This window comes from Taeniopygia guttata, chromosome 3, assembly GCF_048771995.1.
Source record: "Taeniopygia guttata chromosome 3, bTaeGut7.mat, whole genome shotgun sequence".
Classification (NCBI taxonomy): Eukaryota; Metazoa; Chordata; class Aves; order Passeriformes; family Estrildidae; genus Taeniopygia; species Taeniopygia guttata.
In genome coordinates, this window is record NC_133027.1 from 113,699,178 (window position 1) to 113,724,699 (window position 25,522).

Below are 25,522 nucleotides of genomic sequence, written 5' to 3' on the forward strand. Positions count from 1 at the left end.
TATTCTGAGAAGGTGTCAAGGTTGCAGGTGCTGCAGGCAGTGGTGCTCTGGTAAGGCAGAGCTGAACCCCCAAATCTCACAGCACCTTTCAGATAACACAAGCAGAGCCCAGCCCTTCTGAGCAGTCACTCAGGAGCCTGCAGTTCACTTCACAGTGGGATCTTTGGACTTTGCTTCGTGGCCACGTGCCAACTGAGGGAACTGCCTCTGAGCCAGGTGTCCTCTGCTGCTTGGGCTGGACAGCACAGAGGCACTCTCTCCTCAGTGACACCAGTGCTGGGGTGAAAGTGGTGCACCCTGACAGGGCTGGTGACAATGCACAGCAACACAAACCTGCACAAAGCATCAAGTGCCATCCTGCCCGTGGCAGGAGGCCACTGGCAAGATTAAACCAGACACTGCATGGTGTGTCAATGGGAACAGCGTGGAAGGACAACCCCGCTGCAGCTGAGTCCCTTAGCCAAAACTTCCTGCCTGTGAACATGAATCTCTTAGCCAAAACTTCCTGCCTATGAACAGAGCTGCCTGTACGAGAAACAGGAGAGATGCAAGAGGATCCTGTCTGTCCATCCCACCATCAACAACAAAAAAGGAGGCTTAAGCTAGGAGAAAAAAAGCAGTTCTACATTTTAAGGCAGGCAGCATCTACCCCAAAAGGCTGAATTTGGATATAAGCTTTACATCTCTCAGCAGTGTGAAGGTCTGTGGGATGCAGAAAGAACATAAAAACCCCATGAACACATTCTGGATAGTACCAGGTTTCACAAAGTTTCAGATTGGTACATCAGTCACAATAGAAATCTCCTTTTCCCCCTCCCCCATCCACGGCAGGCCACCAGAACTGCACTCAGAGCCTGGAAGACAAATGGGCAGCTGCCTCTGGAGGCAATTGTGAGGAGACTAAAGATCAACTTGCAGCTGGCACTTCCACCCCCACCTCTCCTTAATACTTCAGTCCACTCGCTGCCAGACAAGGATCATGAGTCAGCTCCTAAACATATTCTCCTTGAAACAATAGCTATAGCTCTGTGCTGCAGCTACCCCACTGCTCCAGCTCCAAGGGACAGCCACAGGCAGGGAACAAAGGCACCAATTTTAACCTACAGCAGCCAGCACCAGAACTGAAGGGTACAATAAGCCTGCACTCAAGAATACTCTGCTAAACCTGGGAGATTAGCAAAGCTAATTTCAACATGTAATGGGCATGAAGTCAGTGCTGTAAGGAAAATCTGCAGAAACAGCAAATAGAGGTGGGTTTGGGCTGCGTGGTAAAGCAGATGGCTTTTGCTTAAACCTTTTCTGCTACAATAGGGTGCAGTTTGATACCACATCATTGTACACTGCAGTACTAATTAGAGGGCAAAGGAGGCAATTCAGCCTTTACAAATCAACTTTACCATAGCCATAGGAGCTGCTCTCTCAATTCTGAGCAGCCACCACTCACTGAAACTCCTGCACTCACAAAGATGGAGCCCCAGCACTGGTCCCTCAAGGAGAGTAAAAAGCTTCCTTTTGGAAGGACAACCTTTCAGCTTACCCAGCTGATGGCATCAAAATTTGGGCTTTTCTGACCCAAGTGCTGTCAGACAATAAAGAATTCAAACAGCAGATGAAAAAACACACGACAGATTTTTCAGAACAAGATGTTAGGTGATGAACTGGTGGTGACTACAGAGCACCCAGAACATGCCTTACCTGCAGCCAGTGCAGAGACCCTCTGATGAGCTCACAGAGCTGCAGTGCAAGCTAACATGAGAGGAGAATTCAGTGCCTGCTGTGTTTCTGGTTTTCTGCAGCTAAGGAATCAGCAAACCCAGCTGTCCCTTCTTGCCTCACCATAGCTGATGCTTCTCACAGCTGAATATTGCCAATTGCTTTGAAGAAGCCTCTAACCTTAAATATCATGAGCCACGTTGCCCTACAAGCCAGAAGGGAAATTGCAAACAGAAATAAAAGACTGACTCCCGACAGATAAAGAGACAGGAGAATTGAAGGAAAATCCACAGGACCCTCCCAGGTGTGGTTTGTGGGACTGAGCAACACAAATCAGAAGGTCCTAAGCACATCCACTTTACCACTAACAGAGAAGTGAGTAATGCACACATTCTGTAAGAAAAGATAACAGCCTGTATACATATGTATCTTTTAAATTATTTTATTTTGTGTAAGCTAAAAGGAAATTTACACACTTAAATCTCAAAAGACCTTGGGCATGCATATTGACCTTTTTAGAGGTTCTTCGACATAGCTCTCTTTTTTCCATAGGAATTTCCCCAGACATTTACAACCCATAGTTTTTTACTGTATATACAGCCTAAAACCATAGCAATCTATGATTATGTCATTTTACACTGTGCAAAATCAAACAGGAATAGTGGTACAACAGAACATAAAAATTTTTAACAGGTAAATTTCATTGTAAGACATTCATATTGTTTTGGTCCTTCTTTTCCAAATCAAACTGATTAAGAGCAGACAACCTTCTAATGACCAAAAAAAAAAAAAAAAAAATCAAGTGTTTAGACAGTAACCCATAATTGCAACAAGAAATTACTGACAGCATACCTTTCAAAAGGCTATACAGTGACAGAGCCATACTATTGAAGTTCAAGAACATAAAAACTGATCAGCCAACCAATCAAACAGGGGGAGGGGATGGGGGAAAATAAAAGGAAAAACACATCTTAAGCTTGTTAAAACACAAAAGAAATTACTGGGTTTTGAAGAAACAATAACTGAAAAACCCATAAAAGGGACAACATTACCTTTTGATTTCTTTTTCCAGCAAAAAGTATTTTAGTATATGCAGGAAAGAAAAAGTTGCTCAATGCAATCTGAAAGTCTTAAGGGGGAACTTCACAGATTGTGAAGATTGAAGTTTTCATTAGGTGTTTATAGGATTTTTTTTTAACTTTTAAAAGTTTTTTAAGAAGGACACCACCAGTGTATTTCACAAAGACATAAATGTATACAGCCCAGCACAACAAAAAGAATAGATCTTCAAAAAGATTTACCCCCAATTATTTACATTTTTCTCTAATATAAATTTAGGACTCCAGTATGTAAATAAATATACATTACTATGTATACCTTTCTAGTGCTGCTTACCAACAAATCATCTGAACTTGATATTTTTTTAATTAAAGCAAGATTGCTTTTTACGACCCGCAGAGGGAAGAAAAAAAAATCAATAGAAAACGTCCAATTCACATCACTTTAGTCTACCTTTTCTTGGCAGCTTGTTGAAGGTGTTAATGTGGCTGGGAACATCAACACCTTGGCATGCATGAAAGTTAAGTCAGGAAGGCTAGAAATCACCTTGGCAGCCTCTTCACTAAGATGTTCTTCCTTTTTAGGCTTCCTGTTGGGAAGAAAAGAATAAAGTGCATTAATCCAGTACCTGATAGCCCTGGGATCACTGAAACAATCACTGATTGAAGCAATGTTCTGTCAGCCTGTCTCCCACTGACAGGCACTTCTGTAAGCCACTTGAAGGTAGTCTAATGTTATAATACCTACCTGCCTACCAATACTGTGTTAACAGAGAGTGTCAGCAAAATGTTCCTGTGTATATTGTTGCAATAAGGGGGAAAAGTCCTATGCAAATGATAATTTAACAGATTTTTTTTTCCTTTTTTTTTAGCAGCTTCAAGAGTCAAGAGACTCACTTGAAGAGACAACCATGCCCATATTTTAGAGATAAAACAGTTCTAAACTACCTAAATCTGGCACAATTCTTCAAAAATAAAATGGAAAAGATCTTAAAAGGACTTTAAGAAACTCCTAAGTTACTTGTCAATAATTTTAAAATAAAAAAGCACTTATGCTCTGCAACACGACTGTTCTTAGACTGCCCATCATGCCACTCTATATTGTGATCCCAAAACCTTTTTTCCCCTCAAGATTCAACAGCAGCAGAAGGTGCCTCACAAATAAGTGTATCTGCTTGCTTTGAAGTGCAGGAGTATGAGTAGCCATGATGCACACAGCAGTTTGGGAATCACTAGGGTTTACTTTGCCTTTTGCATTATTCACAAGAATTACTGAGCACAAATGAATAAAGAAGTCTGAATCCCATGTCACTTGGTTCTCACTATTATGCAAAAAATTCACACTTCCCAAGTAAAATGAAGCCTGGCTCAGACTGCTACAGACCCCCCTCTCTCCTTTGCCCAAACATCCATACTTTACACATATCTGGCTTATCTATGAAGAACACTGCCTACTACTAGAAATACTCAGTTTTCCATCAAACATTATTCCAGTTTCTAGAAAGTACCTGTAATGATGTAAGAAATTGTAACTGAATAAGCCCCCTTAATGATGTAAGCAATTGCAACCATTGGCAGGGGTGGGGGAAGGTTGAGACAAAATGCTTGAACCAAAGAAACTGCTTTCCCTAGAACACTTCAGAAATCTCCTTTCTGTATCTGGTCTTATTGATAAACTTTAAACCAAGCCCATGAGAGGGTGATGTCCACTCCAATCATGAAGCAGCAGGTACTTTTTGTCAGCCTCCATGAGGATTGTTCCCTCAGCTGAGCAGAGACCAGAGGAAAGCAAGGGGCTACATGTCTGCTTCCACAGAAACCTCAGAATTCCTTAGCTAGAAGAAAAAAAGAGCTGGACTCTAATGCATCCTTGACATCTGATGATTGTGGTGACACTGAACTATCACTTTTGTTTGCTACTTGAAATTCCCACTCAGTGAAAGTTCTCTACACGAGGCAGCCTAAATACTAAATCTGACTTACCTTCACAGAACAGCAGTATTTTTTTTTCTCTGCTGCAGTGGAATTTCATGAGCTACTGACTAGGCAGATTACCAAATTCTGGAGGATAAACAAAGCTGTGTGCTGGTTTTACTGAAGGAAGAAGCAGAGAGCCAATATGTGCCTCCTCTAACAACTTCACAGCCAGCTCTGTTTGCACTCAAAGGACTATCTCTGAGCTGTTGAAATGTGGTTCTCACACACCACTGTGCTATCAGTATCTGGTGCCACTATTAATAATAATTTACCACAAGCCTCTTAAAGGTACCAACTCCTGATGATCAAGGACTTAGAGCTAACAAAGGAGTGTTTGGCAGAGGAATCCAAGGGAAGAGGGCTGCCTTGGAGATGTTCCTGTAATTGTTCATCAGGCTAGATGGAGCTCACACACTCCTTGCTATTTATATTCCTCTTCCTCCTCTGCTCAACTACAGCATGCTAAGAAATGGCACTGCTGGGTCCCAGAGAGCGCTGCCTTTCACTGTGCCACATGCAGCACCTTTGTCACAGGACATCACTCCTGCTGTGCCAGCTGCTCTCTCTGCAGAACAGGCACCCCAGCGAGGTGCCAACCTCACCCAGTTACCAACTGCTCCCCTTCTGGCTGGAAAATTCCCCTTTGCAATCATTTATCTACTCCAGTGTAATGTACAAGGTATCTCTAAAGCAGGAGAAGCTAACACAATAATACAGCAACCACTGCTAAATGTGACCAAGACAGAGCTATAGACAGAATCACTCGGTAATGAGACTCAAACCCTTTTTTGAAATCATCTCAGTGCAGAAAGGGGTGAGGTGGCCAAAATTCTCCATTCTTAAATGGAGAGAGGCAAGTTCCTCTGCAATACAATAAAACTGGACACTGCAAGTGCCCTTCCTGTGTAACAATCAACACTTGTGGTAGCAAATATCACCAGGGCAACCCTTAAGAGATACTCATTAACTCTCTAATTTTAAAAGACAAAGTAGCATCATTACTGCAGACAGGTTTTACCTTTAAAACTTAGCAAACTGCTACTAACTGTGATGTCCTTTAACAGGGGCAAGAGAAATAACTGTGCATTAACTTCAGGCACCACTTCTGCTGAAGATGTTCCCGTTGCCAAGAGCTTCTTTTGCTGAGCCCTGATCAGTGCAGAGGAGTCTTGCAGAGCTTCTCCTGCTCGTGCACTCCTCATTTCTAGGTGCCATGGCTTAAAGAACAGACACCAGAGTGAGTGGACTGTCAGTGGCAGCTGTCCTATTTCTATCTGCTTTGGAATCAGAACTTTTGATTACAAAACCATGAAAGGATCCACCCCTGGATCAAATCAAGGTCTCTGCCTCATTCAATCCTCTACAGCACACTTTGTCCCCATCCATCTCTTCTCTTACACCAGGTTACATTCCCACCCAAGAAGGACAGGAGGGCTACCCCTAACCAAGCATTTGTACCAGCCCCTCTATCTGTAGGCACTAAATTTCCTTTTCAAAGGCATGTTAACACTAAGCCACAAGAAATGAACCAGACTTAGAGGCAGGAAAGCTGTTGGAAGACAATCTGGCAAGAAAGAGGGAATGCTTTGTCCATCCATCACTTGGCATGTCACTGTTCTGTTTTGCATTCCAACCCCTTCCTGCAGCATTCAAGTCACCTCTCATGTTTGCAAAGGGTTTTTAGGATAGCACCAGCAAGGCTAGGTTTTATCAGCAACAATGAGCTGATTAGAGAAATGCACTTTAAAAACACTCTGTAATTAAAAGTTAGCCTGCTCCATCCAACAGCATCCCCAAGGAGTATTTCCAGTTTAAATGAGGGTTTTGGCCATTTCTTGGAAAGGTATCGGTGCTCTGCTTTCCTTCAAAAAGACAGCAGATAAACTTTTGATCTCTGCCAATTCTATGGAACTAGGTAAGGCTGGAGACTCTGTGGAATGCTGCACTGGATCCCTGACCTTCAACACTTACTACTGGGGGGGAAGTTTCTCTCCTCTCCCAATACTTTCCTGCTGAGAAACTGACTTGCTGGTTCAAGAGATGGCTTTGCAAGGAAAGACAGAGCTACTTTGGACAAAGACACCTCTTCACATGGCACCCCACAGCTGAACAGTGGTATTCTCACTCTAAACTTTACCCTAAAGATCCTGAATTCGGACAAGTTACAGACATGGGATAGCCTCAGCACAACTGAAGCTGCCATGAAAGTGATCCTAATCCACTAGTTCAGTCAGTTATTATGGATAGTTAACATTTCCAGGCTGGTGCATGAACCTCATTCTCATTGACCTGGCTGTACCCAGCCACTCCTATTTTAAAGTCTCCAGTTCATCACAAAAGAATTTATTATAAAAAGCTAACACTGTGCCACACTAGTTGGCATACTGCTGAGGCTATACCTTCTTATTTCTCAGAAGGTTCCTAGCCTGAAAAAACAAACTGCTTTTCTTTTGGGGAGCATGAAATCAAGAAGAAAAAGCACTTGATTATTTTTTTTTTAATTCAGAGTGGATAAGGACATACAAAATGTATTAAACCGTGAAAACAGCTAATCCTTGTCTATGTCTGAACTTAGTCTCCCAGTCTGAGATCCCAGCCTGATTTATTGCTACATCCCAGATCCAGAACCAATTCCTGTTGGCAAGCAATGCTCTCCAGAAAAGGGGAAGAGCTCTGACATCTGGATAAAGAGCTTTAAGAGCACAAGTAAGAGCTTTCAAGTGCATTGTGGAAGCACTGGGAAAAAACCAAACCCCTCATATCAAAAAATCAGTACAGAAAAATGAGGGTCAACACTCATTTAAGCAAAGTTTCTTTGTAAACAAAAAGCTAAGACATCTTAAAGCAAGGTACAAATCTAAGAGTGCAGATACAACAAAGATACATTTAGAGTTTGCATATCCTGCTGTGGTTACTATTAGAATATAATACAAAAGTATTTCAACTGCAACTATGTTTTCTAATTCCTGAAAGCCAAACTTCCACTACAGTATCTCCAGGGAGAGTATGTGCACTCCATGGATAGAAAAAAAGGCAATCCAAAAGACCCAAAAATCAGCATTGAAGTGGGGAGTTCCCTCTACTGGTTCTCCCTCGAAATTTCATGGTTTGTTGACTTCACATTCACTTTGAAAATTATCACTGCAGGAAAACTGGGAAGATAGTTTCCTCAGTAAAAGAACATGTTTGAAAAGAACTCTTGAAAATTACAAATGAGTCATTTGAAGCAAGCCAGCTCCATCCCACCATTACTGTGCCTGCTCCTAAGGGCTGTTGCATGAAAACACATCTAGTTTAAGAGTGCTGAATAAACCCTAAAGCTCACTTGTGAGTGAAGATATGTTATCACTTGTTGCACGTTGAGGCACTCACTTCCAAAAAACCAATGTTTTACTTGGTAAAGATTCCTCAGCATTTCTTTTAAAGGGCACAGACATTCATTCTATGTTAAGACAATCTAGGATCCCACTAGTAAGATACACATTAAAAAAAATAAACCCAAAGAATACAAGCTTATAAATGGAGAGATGATTCTGGACCCAATCAAAGCCCAGATTTTAAGAAAGCCATTTGATGTCTAAAGCCTTTCTATAGATACTACCTATAAAAAAAGCACAAAACTACTTCATGTGTGCTCCACTGAGGCAGAAATGACATCCTTAACCAACCACACACTCAATCCTTAACCTGCAACAGCAAAATTAAACTGCTGTTTGCTCACTGAAGTTTTGACAGGTGTTAGAAATGTTTGTGAAGGGACAAATATAGTCATAATTATTAGTCTGTTATCATTTCACTTGTGGAACATTCTGTATTTATAAATTACACGGAGTCCAAGGAGAGTCTTCTCTCTCAGCCCTGGGTCACTGAGCTGATTCAGTTTACCCTGCCACTCTCAGTAATCAGCTCTGGTGTTCACAGAGTTGCTTCTTCCACTTCAGCCTTTGGCTCCACCTTTTCAACGTAAGTCTTGGTGATCTTCTTCCGTCATAAACTCTCACCTACCTCATTTTAGACTTCTGAGGGAATTTGAAATAAGAACTACAGTACAATGAACTTCAGATTTAAAATTTAGAGCCTTTTGATCATTCAGGAATTTCCACCCTTAAGCTGCACACACATTCACACCACCCTTAGAAACAGAAGAATAATGTGCAATGAAGAGCATTTACCTTGTGGACGTGCTTGCCTTCTCCACTGTGGACATGAGCCTTGCAAAAGCATCAGTCACTCTGCTGCTTGCGTTGGAAGTTTCCAGTTTTGAGGTTGTCAATTCATACAACTCAGGATCCACACCTTATAGTATAAAATAATAATCAGTGATGGTTGGAGGCAAGCAGAGTCATAATTAGTCACAGAACAACTTGCTAGAGACTGTTTTCTGTAAACATCTGAATCATTTATAATTTCAAGATACATGAAAAGAACATGACAGAACATGTTTGCGTTTCTGAAGGATCATCTTCTCTCTCCACCCTTTTTCAGCAGCTTTTTTAGCTGTAGTACAAAACACATGCCTTGGATCAAGTCTGGCATACAAGGTCTCAGTCTGTGAGTAAATAAAACCAGTCTGATTGACTTTTCAGAGTGAAATTTCTATAAAAATGTCAGCTGTGTCAAAATGGATTGTTTCAATTACTTCAACTCAACTGCCTGTATTAAAAGAACACTGCATATTAACAGGGACCAACTCTTCACCTAGAGATTACAAACAACACTGGCATGCAATAGAGTGCATTTAGTATCTGGCTTTTCACTAGGGGTTGTGTTGAAATTTTAAGTGAGGAAAAGAAGCTTTTATGAAACATAGAAGTGGAATGGCATTAAAAAAAGTTACATACTAATATGCACAGGACCACCAAAACTCTTAGTCTGTGCTCCCTTTTCAGCTTTCAAGTATTTCTAATGCATTAAGAATCTGAATGTTTCAGCCTTAAATTCCTAGCTTCAGGTATCTGAGGTCAGATGCTGAATTTTGACATCACTTTTGTTACAAATGGATTTCAAATTTCGGCAGCAGAGGTCATTCTGAAAACACTGCAAACAATGGAAACCTGTATGCAAAAATTATATGAGTTAAAATTCTACCTGTTTAGTATCAAGCATCACATCTCAGTAGGAAGTAGCTCCAGGATTTTTAACTATTACATACTATTTCTTAAAAACATTTTCTAGGAATTAGAATTACCAAAATAAATCAAGAGGAAAGATTGTAACAACAAGTTTTGTTGCATTTGAAATTGCTGATATGTCCCTGGTTACAGTTTCAGATATTTTATGCTTCGCAGGTCTCATGAGGCATGCAATGTGCCATTCACAGGGTGATTTTCAACCACAGCACAGAATTTTTGTTCATAAAGCACTGTGTTTACCCAGAGACACCTCTGTGCTAAACAGGTGTCACATTTGTGCCTTTTGGTTTGGACAACACAAAAGTATTTCATCTTACTGCAGAACAAATGCTGCAAATACTGGGACCTGGTGGTCCTGTGCAGCTCCCTGATACAAAACCAGCATTTATTAATGTTTGCTGATGATTGTATCCAGCTTACTTCCCAAGATCAAGATGCTTTTAGAAGTATTCCTGTAACACCAAAAGATTTAAAAAATAAAAATGCCAGTGCCTACTGTCCTGCCTTTGCCACCAGTAACTACAGCACTGTGTGTGCTAACAGATGATGTTAATCATCCTCAAACTTGCTTTGCATGAGCTCTCCACAAGCAGTGTCTTGACCATTTATCCTTTTGGGACAAGTTAATTCTTCTTTTATTGTGAGGGAAACTAAGCTGACCAACATGTAAAATAAAGAAAATCATCTGGTTAAGTTGCAGGAGGTGGAAGATTTGTTCCACATAATACAAGTTGATTAGAAATTAATCAGCTGTCCTTTTAACATATATTTTTTTTTTCTTGTCTGGATTTTCCCGGTTGATTTAGTCCAGTTCCATGTAAAATACCAAAATATGTTCTGTCCTGAGACCAGTATACCAAGACTTCTACAAATGTCAGATGTTTACAGAACTTAGAAATAGGAAAAAGCCCAAATATTCCATAAAATATCCACTTTCAATCAGGGAGAGGAAGCCTTGAAGATACACTTTGACTTGCAGAAGCCTGCGAAATCCCATTAAGGTACAAATTGGAAAGCTAATTGAAGGAAGGAGCCCTCTGACATGCAACTCTGCAATAAACATTAAATGCAACCTTGTAAGTTACATTATTTAGATATTCCCATTTACAGTCCTGTCTTAGGATGTCACTGCTCAATTTACTATTCTTTAGGCACCTCTTATTCAGCTGCATTGATATTAAAGTATTAACATGAAAAATAAAACAGTATACTATATCTGTGGGAAAATACTAGAAATTAGTAACTCCCTATTCATAATGTGGAATGAAAAAAATTATTAATAAGTTATTATTTTTAATAATCAGACTGAGAAGAATTCAGTGTCAATCTACAGCAAGTAAAACTAAGTCTCCAAAGAAAGAATAAACTTCTACTGATAAAAGTAGCAAAACCAAAAAAAATCTAGCAATTTGTCTTTCAATTATTTTATGTATTTTTGAAGAGTTGCATATTATCCATTTTATTCAGATGATGAGAAAGTATTTAAGGAAACTGCAAAACCTTAATGAGATATTGAAGGAAAGTTAGCCAACCAAACCCCACACAAAGCTCCTAAACACACACACAAACACACGAGCTGCAAGCCATGAAACAAATGACTTTCCCAGAAACAAGTCAGTAAGGAAAAAAAAACCAAAGCCAAACCAAAAGAAATAAAAAAAATAAAATAAAAAGCACTATAGGGCATACCATAGAAGCTGATACCTGTAACTTGATGAAACAATAACATAAAAAATAAAATGCAATAAAAGACTAACAGAATATTCCTCCAGTAACCCCTTTCAGTGTGCACACCTTCTGCACAAGCAATAATGCACATACCCAACTACACAAGCAATAATACATGTGCTGGGCACTGATGACTTGTGTCAGTGGACTGAGCACACACTTCCTAAAGAATCTGTAGGACTCAAACACCTTGACTTTGCTAGATGCCACTTCCATGACAAATCTGCCCTCTTTCATCTGATAATGGTATTTCTCAAGGGTGGAATGAAAAATCATTTAGATTGCCATGCCACAAAATTGCTTTCAGTGATTACATTTTAAAACTAAAAAAGCATGTTTCTCAAAACAAAGAATACCATAATAATTATAATCATTTATTTGAAATGTAGGAGGACCCCAAACATCTGATGAATGGGTTTTAAAAATTAAAATCACTAAGAGGAAAAATATCTTTCCTGTGAAGAAATTGATTATCATGGCTTCAGGCATTGTATTGAAGGAGTACTTGAATTATCAATTTAACCTATGCACTGGAACAAATCCCCAAAGTGTTCCCTGAAATTCCTGCAGGAATTTATTCGAAGTGTAGGTTTTCACAAGCTTGTGCAAAATACTCAGAGCATGTAAAAACCACACGAAAAATGAATTCAATTTCTTTCACACATTATTCAATGTGAGAGTGGGGTTTTCATCTCCTTTTTAAGGAAGTAAGTTGCAGATAAAGTGCTCTGGTTTCAAAATTAACATTCGTGAACTTCTAATATCCCACAAACATGCAACTATCCTTCTTTTCTATTATAAAGGCTGTTAAAACACCTTTTTCACTGTATTATTAGTGGTAGTCCATGACATCCTGGGCTGTCATGTATCCAGGTTGATAAATTTATATTCAAACATGGCTTCCAAACATCATCACAATCCTATAATTTGGAGGCAGTCAGAAGACAGCAAGCCACCTCTTTTAGGAATTGCCAGATCTACTCAATTTTTCAAATTTTTTAAAGTGCTTAGAAGAGTTAACTTCTGGAATGTCTCATTTGAAAGACGTGTTTTAACATCTTATTTGCAAGAGCATAGAAGCCATTCATTCCTTCAGCAGGTGACAAATACAGAGCTGACAGTACCTTTTAAATACTTCGTACTCGATACAAAACATCAGAAAACAGAACACAGATTAAAGGAAAAACGGCAGTAGAGAGACATTTTAGAGAAAGGCAATGTAAAACTTCTCCTTGTTTGTAGGAAAGTCAAGTGATGTGCTCATGCTTTTAGTAAGTCGTTATATTCTTACAGTTGTGGTTTGAACACTCTGCTGACCTGGGATTGTGGTGGTGCTGCTAGAGCTACTGTCATCCACGGGCCCAAAGAAATCAAGGTTCAGAAGAGTGGAACCTCCACTAGCTTGAAATTCAGTGACCGTGTTGGTAGGCAGCCATATAGAAGGTAAGCCAAGGGAGGGGTTTATGTGTAAAAAGGGGTAAGACACACACTTGAACATGCAAGTTATAATTAGTACTCAGTACGCAATTAAAAAATCGACATGAAAACAATGCTTACAGTATTAGTTTGTACCTTCTAAAATGTTAACAACTTAATTCAGTGCACATTTCCTCATGTACAATGCAGCAAGGAAATCAACACTAGTAACTTTAAAATAGAAATATTTATTTCGATCTAAAAATGAAAGAGAACCAGCACGACCCAGAGAGAGAGATGTGACCAGTTAAAGGGAAACAATATATAGGTCAATTGATAGTTAAAATATAATGGGCTTTTTCTCCCCTCACTGAAATTGAAAGCCAGTCTTTCATCAGGAAAACTTAGCAGAGCCTCAAATAGCAAAGAACAAAAAGAAAAAAAAAATCCAAAATTTTATTTAGCAGCTTTAAGCTATTAATTATCGTTATCTTAAAGCAGTGTGACCACTGGGTAACAAATGACACTCTTATGTCCAGTTCCTCACTGGCAAATTATACTGTTCCCCTTTAGTACTAAAACATAAATCAAACCAAGATACATTTTAAAGTTGTTTGTTAAAAAGAAAGCATGATGATTGACTGAAGTAGTAAAGACACCAGACAACAGCAAAAGGGTCCATCCAGGCTTTCCTTCAGCACCATGATATTGCTATCCAAACTCTTACACCCCACACGTTCTGCAACAACACAGTGTGGCAACACCAGTGCAGTAAGAGATGCACTTTATCTGAGCCTGCCTCTGAACTTGTGTGTCATCAGTCAGTTGCTGTCAGCAGGCTCCTTGTAAAGGAGTTTCTTGATAGGTTTCTAGTCTGTCAATCAAACAAGTTTCCACAACTTGTTTTATTTCCTTCGCATGCACTTATATTTCTGACACTGGAGGCAGTGGCACAACTCACTTTGCTATTAAAATAGACATAGGTGAAGGGTCTTTTAGATGACAACTATATACGTTTACAGATACAAAGAATTTCGTAGCTACCTCTTTAATATATTAGCTATAATTAGCTCTTTACTGTAAGCAAAAGTGATAATGAATGAAGTCACATTTTTGAAATACAAAACATCTTTAAATCTGAAAATTTTCAGCTCAGGAAGTGTGTAGTTTGCAAACAGTTTGTGGTTAAAATATTGTGCTTGGAAGTAGCCACTTTACAGAAGTTTGTCATTCAGAGGATGTCCAAAGAGATAGCTGACTGGTGAAAAATACTTTTAGGAAGTAAAACTCATCAACCTAAAATGCTCATTTATTCAGAGTTTCATTATAGTCTGCAGTTATACATAATGAAGTGCTAATATTGCCACTGTGTCACTAGCATATGGCAGGAATCTAAAATAACACTTAACTTTGTATTTTTCAAACTATGTAATACTTGCCATAGGGGAACTGTTAATCAGAAAGAAAGCCTGAATTTCCAAAGTTAGGAGTAAGAAATAAGTATTATATATATTTATATAGATATGTGTGTGTGTGTATATATTTTAAAAAAATAATCAGCAGATAGATGTTTGTCTGAACTTTGTAGCTTTCTTATCTCTAGCTCTGGTGCTAGAGGCTCTACGGAGAGACGTACCATCTAAAGGGTTAGTAAGGCCACTGCTACTCCAGTCAAACTGGACAGGTGGTAGAGATTCCTAGAGTTGAAAAGTCAGAAATCAGATTTCATAGTCAGTTCAGGTTACAACAATGCAAAGCAGTTCAAACAACAGATTCTTTAGCGTCTAAACACTAAAAAAGACAAGTAAATGATCGAGCCCCAACTTTGGGGAGGTGTGTCTTTTCATAATATGCACTAGAGATTCAAAGTAGATTTGTTCTACCACAGGAAGTCTATTAAATTCTGATCAACACAGATTAGGTAACTTCTAACTCAAACAGGATTTGCAAATTAACTAGAACATGAATTGAATAACAAACCTTAAGGCATCATTGAAAAATTAAACTATTACTTTCACGGAAGATGAGGCACTTAGCATAAAAAGTTATGTATACACAATTACAGGGCAAATTCAGAACAGTGAAAGCTGTCTGTGCATCCATTCTTTGTCTTGATCATATATTTTACTTATCATCAAACAGCCAATCATTCTTTTGGTTTGTTTTGCTCTTAAGAAACACAATTCCCCATACATGAGGGACAAACTATCAACACCCTCTCCACGCCACCCCTTTAAAAATAAAAGTCCTGTGATTTATTATATTTTCACAGTTAATTCATCCTGATCTAGATACAAACCACTGGCAGCAATGCTTGAACAAGAGGAGTATGGAAGCACTGACTCCTTCTGGGAGCCCATCCTTGCCTTTTGAGTTCCTCTTGTTCAGCTTTTTGGACACAAGCAAGCAGCAGGGACCATGCTCTAGAGGGAAGGTGTGTTCAGGTGCAGTGTGACTTGCAAGCACTGTCTTCCTGTACTCTCAGGACACAAACTGATGGGACAGTAGCAGAAATGTCTGAAAGAAGCTGCACCTTTCTACTTCTGTGCATTACACTCTGCTCTCTGCCCAGTGAAGTCAACTCTTGTGAGGCACTGGGAAAGGATGTACCCTCAACTTCTAAAGAAACACAGTATGGAAGAAAAGCAATGGATGCTCTCACCAATATTTTTTAAAATGCATCAGTACTTGTTAAGCTTCCAGTGGCTGAGCCACACCTTCTCTTTGCTTTTGTAGAAAATCAGCCTTCATTTTTTAATTTTAAAACTTCTAACCATCTGACACTGAAGAAAAACGCAGATTCACTAATTGAGACTGTAGCAACCTGAGGTAGCTTTGTAGCACAATTAAGCTCACTGTAAAAGGCACTTCCTCAGTGCTAGATGTTTGCAGGAAGCAAAACAAAGGGAGCTGGAGAATTCTGTATTTACTTATAGGAAAGATTTTTCTAAGCAAGACATTTACTATCTAATGTTTTAAAAATACTTTCAGTACTGAGCACAGCTTGAACAGTATTCTCTGCATGAAGGTTAATAAACTGATTCTTCACTTTTTACTTTGCTTTGGGAATGATATTACTAGCATTGAAATGATTTGCATGTAGATATAATGTCAGCAGTGTGGAAGCTCCACCTGATGAAGTAATGATCACTATCATCAGTAGCTTGTTTAAACTTTGTCACATGTAAAATATATTAACATTAAAAAAAGTTTGCAGGAAAAGAAAAGGGTAGTGAATATGACAATTTAGTAGCTTTCTGCTCTGAGCAAAATGAACTCAAATTGAAATAAAGTGGTTTCCTACCAACTTTTACTGAGGAAAACACCCAGATTTTGTGTCAGAGGCCTGAGTCAGGACTGATGACTGACAGAGCTGCATGGAAAAAGTGACAGCAATGGCTTGCTAAGTGTTTGCTTTTAATGATGGCCTGACTTTCAGATTTGTCAAAGAAAGGACAAAAGATGTGATGAATTCTTCCTAAAATGGGAAAAAACTAGTCTGACTCCAAATCAGTAAGAATATACCAAGTATATTAGTCTGCTCTGTGGGATGAGGCCACTCTGCTGACTTCAGCTACTTTGCAAAAGGGTAAGTAAAGCAGCCCTCACCTATACAGGATGCTGGCAAGTCCCAGTCTGTACAGTAGGAAACCAAGTGAAAGGAGAAGGCAGAGGAAAAAGCAAAATTAAACAGGAAGTTTTCTGTTTCTTGTTACCTCAGCCCTAAGAAAACTACACTGGGACACCTGAACACAAGTCCTGAAAGCTCAGCCAGTGGGAACATAGCCAGCAAATGGGAATGTTCAGCCTTTCTGAAACTGTGAGGTTGTTAGGTTACTACAAGTATCACGTTAAGAACATGCTCTAAGGAAAAGTGCCCAATCCAGGAGAATACTGAGAAATGGAGCACACTGCTTTCACTCCTCCAGGCCTCCATCTTAGATTACAGGACACAGTACAGAAATGAAAAAGTACACTCAGCTGTCAGAGTACTACTCTGAATGTTAAGGAAGTAAGAAAGAGGAAATTAAAATGCCTGCCTGCTTTACTGCATCATATTTCACTTTGATACAAGTGAGAGATGTTTTCACACAGTAATTTTAGAATGTATTATGTAAGAGCTCTCATAATCCAAAAGAGTAAAATGTAAATGTTTGTCTGTGCCAATAATTACCCAAGGAAAATTAAACAAAAATTAAAAAAAAAAAAGGGAAGCATTTTGCTGTCTTAAAGCTGGGCAAAAAGAATAAAAGGACTTTTAATACAAATATTCAGATGGATCCCAAAAATGAGCATCATATGCATTCCAGAAAAAGCTTTACATGCAAGTAATTCATACATTTCATTGTGTGTATTCATTGGCAAAATTATATCAGTTCTGAAAACTGCTCTTTTCAGACACCCCCTTTACACAGCTGTCACATCTGAGAGAACAGCAAATTCTGTAGCATCTCTTACCTGCAAATCTATCTTTCTTACTCTGTCATCAAAGCTACACACACTCTCACACTCTTGGATCTTTCTCACACGTATAACTGGAGAGCAGTTCCTGATGGAGCCTTTGGCTGGTGGCCAATAATATGGCAGTTTGCATCTGTCATTGTTAGAAGTCCTGATGGTCTCTTATGTAATTAAAAGTGTTTTCAGAGACTGTCACCCCACAGGGTTTAATTAAGGCTCAGTCCCTAATAGCCAGCAAGTGTAAGATGTATATTTCTATTATCAACTGATCCCTAATTCAGTGGCTTACATGCAAGCAGATGTGCTGTAATGGGCACCTGCAGAAAAGAAGCATTGGTAATTTTCTTCTAGAAAGGTCTGGGTCACTACAGATTTTTATTCCAATATAAAACTTACTAAGTAAAACTTGGCAGGTAACCCTACAAAATAAACAGTCCCAAACGGAGAAAAGAGAATGCTTTGAAGCAATAGCAGAAGAGCAGAAATATCTGGACAACTTTCTTCAAAAAATCCAAAGAGAAGCAGATAAACTTTAAAACAACATTAACAAGAAAACAGTATCAGACCAAGAGAAAGTAGTCATCATTAAGTCCAGACAGCAACCCTTTAGACAAACTCTGGAATATATTTTGCATGCACTGCCTGAAGACTTGTCTGTGATTTAGAAGCCCACTAGAGCAGTACAAAACAGAAGAGAAAGGCACCTGCCTTGGGTCTCACAATCAAAGGGTGCCTGTTTCACCAGCCACTCCTTACACCTGATGTGCCTCGACAAAGCCTTTTACTTCAGCCCTGTGAAGTCTTTGAGAAAGCATGCTTAAATCAAGGCAACAGTAACCAGGGGATTATTTCATATTCTCTTTACTGCCTTACAGTTATGAGCACAGAGGAACAGAGAAATAAACCCCTCAATTGTCAAGATAAACAACAGATCAAAGAAGAATTTAGATTCTACCTTCAAATATAAAGGAGAATGACTCTACAAAACTCATCTTTATACAATAAACTAATGTTACAATCCAGTCAGTGACTTGCTTGAAAACTCACTTTTAAAATCCTTGTTCTTATAGCTTAAATGGCTCAGATGGAAATTTGTCCACTCTATTTCCACAGCCCAACAGCAAGACCCACTGGAGGGAATGAAGGTAAAACATTCAGAGTTTGTATCATAACTAGGAAGAAACATTGCAGCTCATTTGCTACTTTTTACCTCATTCTATTAGTTCTAAAGTTCTCCATTTAAAATCTCTACATGCTTTTGCCTGTTTGCCTACAACAAAAACATTTAGTAGGCATTCCTGTGTTTCTACAAATGTTCTTTCCACTATTACTTTCACCTGATCAGTCTTCCAAAGTCTTATTCCCTTAGCAGGAAGTCATACCCATACAGACACTGATCTGTATACATGTGCCATAAATGCCAGCCCTCAGAGGAGAGAGAACTTTTCCCTGAGCAAAGAACATGAATCTCTCAACCAGAGCCTTTCCTTCCAAAGAGAATGTCAATATTCTGAAGTTCCTGAAAATATTGAAAAATCTTCATTCTGAAAATGGAGGAATTTAGAAATTTAACTAAATAATTACACATTAACCAGGTACACTAAAGAGATACTTGAATAGTTGCACCTAAATAACTTGCACTTAGAATAAGAAGTTTCAGAATAAGAATAATTTTAGAGTAAGAAGTTTAGGAGTCCACTAAAACTGCCTGTATTTCTACTGAATATTTTAACAATGTTTGTAGCATAGCTCCTAACGAAATGTTTGTTGTGGTAATAAGATGATGTGCCCAATCTGGAATATTCTGGAAGAGCCATTTGCACAATGTGACATGATTTTCCCCAAAGCAAACAGAAGCCACCAATCATGGACAGAAGATGAGACCAAGAAAGAAAGGAGGTCTCTGAGGTGGAGAATTGATCGTTCACGCCCTGAAACTTTCAGGATGTCATCAAACTGTAGCCTCCTAGAGTTCTAAATGGCTACAATCTCTAACCCATGTCTTCCCCAAAAGCTTATTTTAATGTTTGTCTTTTTGGAAAAGCTAACCTAATGCCAACAGTACAGACAGACAGCACAGAAGCATCTCAGATGTGCTCATGGACCACAACTGTTGAACAAAGATGACTTTGTCAGAACAAGCTATAGGTCAAGATGATCACACTGTGACAAGTAATGGGAAATTCTGTAGCAGGAATTTGTAATTACATAAAAATAGAGACTTTGGTAAGTAGAGGCTCTTATTTTTACTATGACTGTCAAGCAACTGAGAAAATGGCACTTGTCAGAGATGTGACTTCAGGCTCTCACAGCTCTCTACAATGTTTAGTGTATGGCTTAATTTATGAAAAAGAATTCTCCTCTGCTACATACATGTCACACTTAGAGCTCTGCAGTGTGGCAGAGCAAGGACTGCAAGAATATCACTACAGTCACAAGTACCTACTGTTCAGGTAAGGTGTAGCCCAAGAATAATTCTTTCTGGAATGCCTTCAATCAGAAGTCACGAGCATAGCAGGTAACTGAAGATGCTGGGTGGATTAAACAAGACCTGCACTAAGGAGGGACACAGCTGAGTCTCTGAATATGTGCTGAGCATCACTGTAATGACACTGAAAATGAAATATCTCTGCATATCCCATTAGCTTGTTGACAACCACATACATTGCAACATGCATGGCATTCAAGTGCTCTTCTAACATCCTTACATCAAAACAACAGCAACAAAGAACTCGTGAAATTCGAAAGCTCACTCCTGAACTCCTCTGAATTCATTTAGTATCAGACTTTAAAGACAGGGAAACCAGCAAAGCAACTGTGTGTAACAGATAATTCAATAAAATCTGGCACAAAGGGCCAAGAGAATTCATACAATCAAAAAGTCAGATGTATGCTTGTAATGACCACACCCAAAACCTCTCTCCAGACAGCTGGGCTGCTTTTCATGACACTCTGAAGAAGTAAGAAAGGACAAAAGGCAATGAACATGAACAGTCTAAATGTAAATAGGATCATTCAGAAAATTGAGTCCTAACCAACATGTAGAACAACCTCCAACAATAAGCAGAATAAGCAAAGATGAAGAACCTTAGCCAGAGGTCAGATGAGCCTAACATTACATATAAAATCTGTCTACCTGCCCACTGCCTTTGAGAGAAAACTGCTGTGTAGCAGTAAGGATCATCAGGACTCTGAAATGGTGGCCACCAACTGCTACAGCCTCATCACAGGGACTCTCAGTCACACATGAAAAGCAGATCCAAGAGCAGGACTTCAATTTGACACAACCAACACCTGCCTTTTACATACAGGTGTCTTTGAATGCACCATCCACATCTTTTAAACATAAAGAAAGAGACAAGGCATCCCATTATTTCCCTCATTCTTTCTTGCTTCTCCTCACCCTTCTCTCCCTGTTTTTTACCTGGAACTGATCAGATGCACATGTGTTCATCTCTGGTGATACAGGAGGTGTCTGTCCTATTGAAGCTATTTTTTCTGCTGCAGATATTGGTTTCAAAGGTTCCTTGGTAGGTTCTAACATACCCTGAATAAACAAACAGCAAACAAGTAAATAAATAATCTATTTTTAAAAAATTACTTGCACACACAGACACATTTACAGACATTTTAAGAACTGCAGATGCCAAAAACTAGAACACACTCCTAGGTGTATCCTCAGCTAAGGGCTTGGGGGTAACCAAGTATCTCTGGGACACTTTCACTTTGTTGAGAGGGGCAGGAGTAGATGGAGCAGGGGAAAATCATCCTGGGTCCTTAGGCCTAAGAAACATTTTAGAGCTAGTAACAAAAACCCAAGTGTTGAGCTGTAGCTTGCTTTCAACTTTCAGTAATGTAATTTAAGCTGGAGAAAACAGTTACTTGATAAGGTGATGTCTTCTCCTCCCAACTCTGTGTAGACTATTCCAGAAATATCAAATGACCCATCACAAAAGCACAACTGCATTAATTCCATTTCAATAGTTAAGCAATCCAAAAGAAACAAACCAAATTATCAGTCTGCAGAATGATACCAAGAACAATAATTACTGAGATGGAAATAAATGCATTAAGAAGCATTAAGAAAATAAACTCACATTTTCAATTTTAAGCAAACATTTCAAATATAGATAGTATTATGAAAAAGGTCTGAAATCTGATCTTGAAAAAAAATGAGGGTGAGAAGATCTACAGAAAGCCCAAAGTTTGCACTGAGACATGCCAACCACCTGAGAATAATGAGAAACCCCCAAACAAAAGCAGGGGATTTGCAACCAGAGCATTTTAAACCATTCTCAGGAAGCCACCTGCCAAGATCAGCTGTCCCACAAATGTTTCTACATCATATTAGGGGAGCTTTGAATTCACCCACCAGCTAAATAATTTCTTTTGGACAGCAGAGAAACACAGAAAGCAATATGGCAACAGACAGCACCGAGTCACTTTACTCCTACTATTGCTGCTATCCAGCTTATTGTGTGCAAAAGTATATAAAAATTTAGGAGACAATTAATCAGCAACAATCAGTTGCAAAAAAGAACTGCATGTGTTGCAAACATAGTCCTGCTCACAAATAGGAAGGAAACAGCAATATCTCAGAGTTGTTTTAATTATCTGTATCAGAATACCATGTTAACATCCAAAGATGTACACAAGCTGACCTTGATGCATCAGAAAACTGTAGAAATCAGCCTAATATAAACCAAAGAAAACTATTTTTTTGCTATTCCACTTGTGGATGATCATATGAAAACATAGGTGTGGTTGTCTGTGTGCATACATATACATGCACTGTTTTTGGAGAAAAAAGAACATATATTCTGCTCAGACCAGCAAAAATCACAAACCTTATCTTCTCCCTGTTTTTACTGAATACTTCTGTCACTTAAGATCAAGTATCTGCTTGCACATATAGTGAAAATTATTTATTTGGTAATTCTTCTCTAGCATTTCTACTGATGCCTAGGCCATAACTGTACTCACAAAAATATCTTTCAGCACACTTGGTGTTTAATGTCATTCAATATATTTCATTATATGATGTTGTTGGAACTATAACAAAAATATTACTAAAAAAAGCTTACCAGTCCTGCTGCATACATGGGTACTATAACAGGTTGCTTCTTGTTGCCTGTAAAGAGCTGATAAAACAACAAAGAATTTACTGAAGAGTTTCAATGTCAGTGATGGAAATGTTTTTCAATGCTACATAACTTGAGTAAGGTTAGTATCACTGAATAAATACTATGTTAATTATAACACAGTGGTTAAAAACTAATGCAACATTTTATATTAATAGGGCCTGTGAAAGGTTGCCAGGTGGTCTGTCATGAACAACCACGTTCTGTGCAACTATGCAATTAGGAGAAGGCACTCACACAAAACACTTCCACCTGATTCTACATATAAAGCAGCTTCCTTATTTAGAAAGGCAGTTTTACTGGCAGACTCACAATATTTCTTGTGTCAATTCCCAGGGAGCACAAAAGCTTTTTGTTGCTGTGGGAGCCACCCCACTGGTATCTCAGTCCGTATGCATCGTGGATGTCCTGCAGCTCTGTCCACACGTCCGTCAGTACCCTGCACAGCCCATCATAAATCAAGTTATCATTCAAGAAAACAGCTTAGCAGCCTCCAATATTTATTCTGTTTTTTAATGCAAGTGACTTATTATACATTCCAATTAAATTTATGCCCAAGCACAACACCCAGGGGAACTAAAACTGCACAGTGCTCTCAGAACAATTATAGTTCAGACTTCTTACTGGAAAATGATGTCCACAGCAGACAGGACGAAGCCTGCTTAGACTTCATCATCACATGAATAAATACAGTAATTTATAGCAAGTGTAAGTAATAAGACATATTTAGTTAATTCAGAAACATAATTGAAGAGAAGATGATAGGCTGCTGAGTTGCTAAGTGAAGTACTCCTGGTGTATGCAGTCACTGAAAACAAGCATTCTGATAGATAGCTGATTTACACTTGATGGCTTCTCAAAATACTTGAAGCAAACACCTCATTTTAAATTACTGCCATATGTTCAAGTTTATTTGATATTTGTTGCACTGTGGTTTCTTACCCAGTACTTCCTAAGGTCTCCTCAGTTGTTATCTGCTTTTCACCTGCTTCCAGCAAATGATTCAATGAACTTATTTCTTCTTCAATTTCAGCAACAGGAATGGAAGGGAAACAGACTTCAAATATTCGTTCCAGACGACTTAGCAATGTTGTCTATACCAAAGAGAAAATATTTATGTCAAGTTTGGTAACTGCTATAAAGATAAGTCCAATCTTATAGCAAGATGGAAAACAACTTATAACTAACACAAGATTTCACTTACCACAAAATATTAACTGTCAGAGGAACACAAGATTCTTTACACACCAAATACAGGCTACTAAGCTATTAAGAAACAGTAAGCACCTTGCCCTCTGCAAAGGGAGTTCTTACAGAAGTGTCCAAAGTCACTCTTTCAGAAATTAGCAGAAAATGTATGCAACAAGATTTATGCTATATAAGGATAATGTCTCAGCAATATAAACAGCATACATTGGAACTAATGGTTTCCAGGCATTTTAATTCCAAAGCATGCACTGGGCCTTGGCAGATGGAACTAAAACAAAAAACAAACAAACAAACAAAAAAAAGTCAAAACAGCCTCCTGCCCTCACAAAAAGAAAAAAAAGATCCCCCCTTTTTTTCTGACAAGGATAGTATGTTTTCTTCTTTTCAAGTTCTTCCCTTATGTTTCTCTTTTCTCTTTTGTATTTCCATATAGACAGGATTTCAATTTTTTGTACCTCTGTTAACTGGTCTTGGACATCAGATGTATTAATGATACGGAATTTTTTTTCAACCCATTAAAAACAGTTAAGCATCAAGCTTTTCTTATTTATTAAAATACCAATTTCAATGGTATTTTTTTGCAAGGCATGCTTGTAAAAATGAAATTAAAGCCTTTTTTTAATATACTCATTTTTGCCAGAAACACCTAAAATCTCTTTTCTTGCTATGGAAAGGAGGCACAAGCCTGGCTTTCAGTGGAACAATTCCATCTATCTAGTTTAGTGCTCCTCAACAATCATTTTCCCAGTGCTCTGCTGCAACACACACAGGGCAGCATCCAGCAGCTCCAGCACCTGCTTTCCTACTGGAAAAATGGAAAAGAAACAGAGTAGGCAGAAATCCCAGGAGCATCCCACAGTGTGTGCTGCTTTAGCTGTGCCAGCAGAGCCCTCCTGTGGAGATGCAGCATATTCCAGCAACAATTTGTGTTGAATTTACACACATAAACCTCCAAACAGAGGTTTTTTGTAACAACTGAGATGATTTGAAGTTCAGAAAAGCAAGGCTGTAGGAGGAAGTTACCTATTTTAGTTAGGCCAATCGGTACAACTGGGACAAACCTTCATGCAGCAAAATATCTGCTTCACAATTCCAAAAATTATCTGCAACACTTCTTATTTGAACTTTTAGCTGCAAATTTGCCTTGTCTCTCATCTCAGCTAAGCACCTCATTGACCACATATATCAGCAAACATAACAGAGGTACACATGTGACCAGAATATCTCGATTCTGTGTTGGAGTTGGGATGATGAGTCAGGAATTGAGTCTGTCCAGACTATTCTTTCTGTTCAGCCACTAACTGCAAAAAACAGGAAAATAATTTGGCTTAGAGCATCAGCTATTCAGTTTTACTACCTGTGGAAGATATGCCTGAGAGGGACAGCCAGCAGGTACAGTCACTTGTAAACCATAATGTAAAAATGTGCAAAGATCTGAATTCAGAGCACACCTGACTCTCCTTTATTTTTTTTTACTTTTCTTCTTCATTACCTCTCTGGTAGATTCTGACCATAATGAGCCATGTTCTACAATAAATAATTTTCCTTTTAATAATCTCTCAGTGCTCAGTCATTCTGGCCATACAGTAAGTTGCACTACTTGTAGGCTGTTTCCTGTTTGCTGACTAGAACTGAGACACTATTTTACATTTTTAGGAAGTAAAACTAAACAGTATTCCAGATTCCT

At 38.7% G+C, this 25,522-nt stretch overlaps 1 protein-coding gene across 3 annotated transcripts in view; it reads right to left on the reverse strand.

Annotated features, from left to right (window-relative positions):
- Positions 1–2,139: 2,139 nt before the first annotated feature.
- AFTPH (aftiphilin) overlaps positions 2,140–25,522 on the reverse strand; it is a 42,020-nt gene continuing 18,637 nt past the window's right edge. The window contains exons 3-10 of one of the 3 annotated variants that reach the window (XM_030269272.4): positions 23,569–23,720; positions 22,939–23,065; positions 22,570–22,626; positions 20,910–21,032; positions 14,661–14,721; positions 12,926–13,009; positions 8,921–9,044; positions 2,140–3,361 (exon numbers count right to left, since the gene is read on the reverse strand). In XM_030269272.4, coding sequence (XP_030125132.4) covers positions 3,217–3,361; positions 8,921–9,044; positions 12,926–13,009; positions 14,661–14,721; positions 20,910–21,032; positions 22,570–22,626; positions 22,939–23,065; positions 23,569–23,720 — 873 coding nt within the window. In that variant the 3' untranslated portion in view covers positions 2,140–3,216. The remainder of the gene's footprint in view (positions 3,362–8,920; positions 9,045–12,925; positions 13,010–14,660; positions 14,722–20,909; positions 21,033–22,569; positions 22,627–22,938; positions 23,066–23,568; positions 23,721–25,522) is intronic. The other 2 variants (XM_030269273.4, XR_005980056.2) reach the window with 2 other exon arrangements.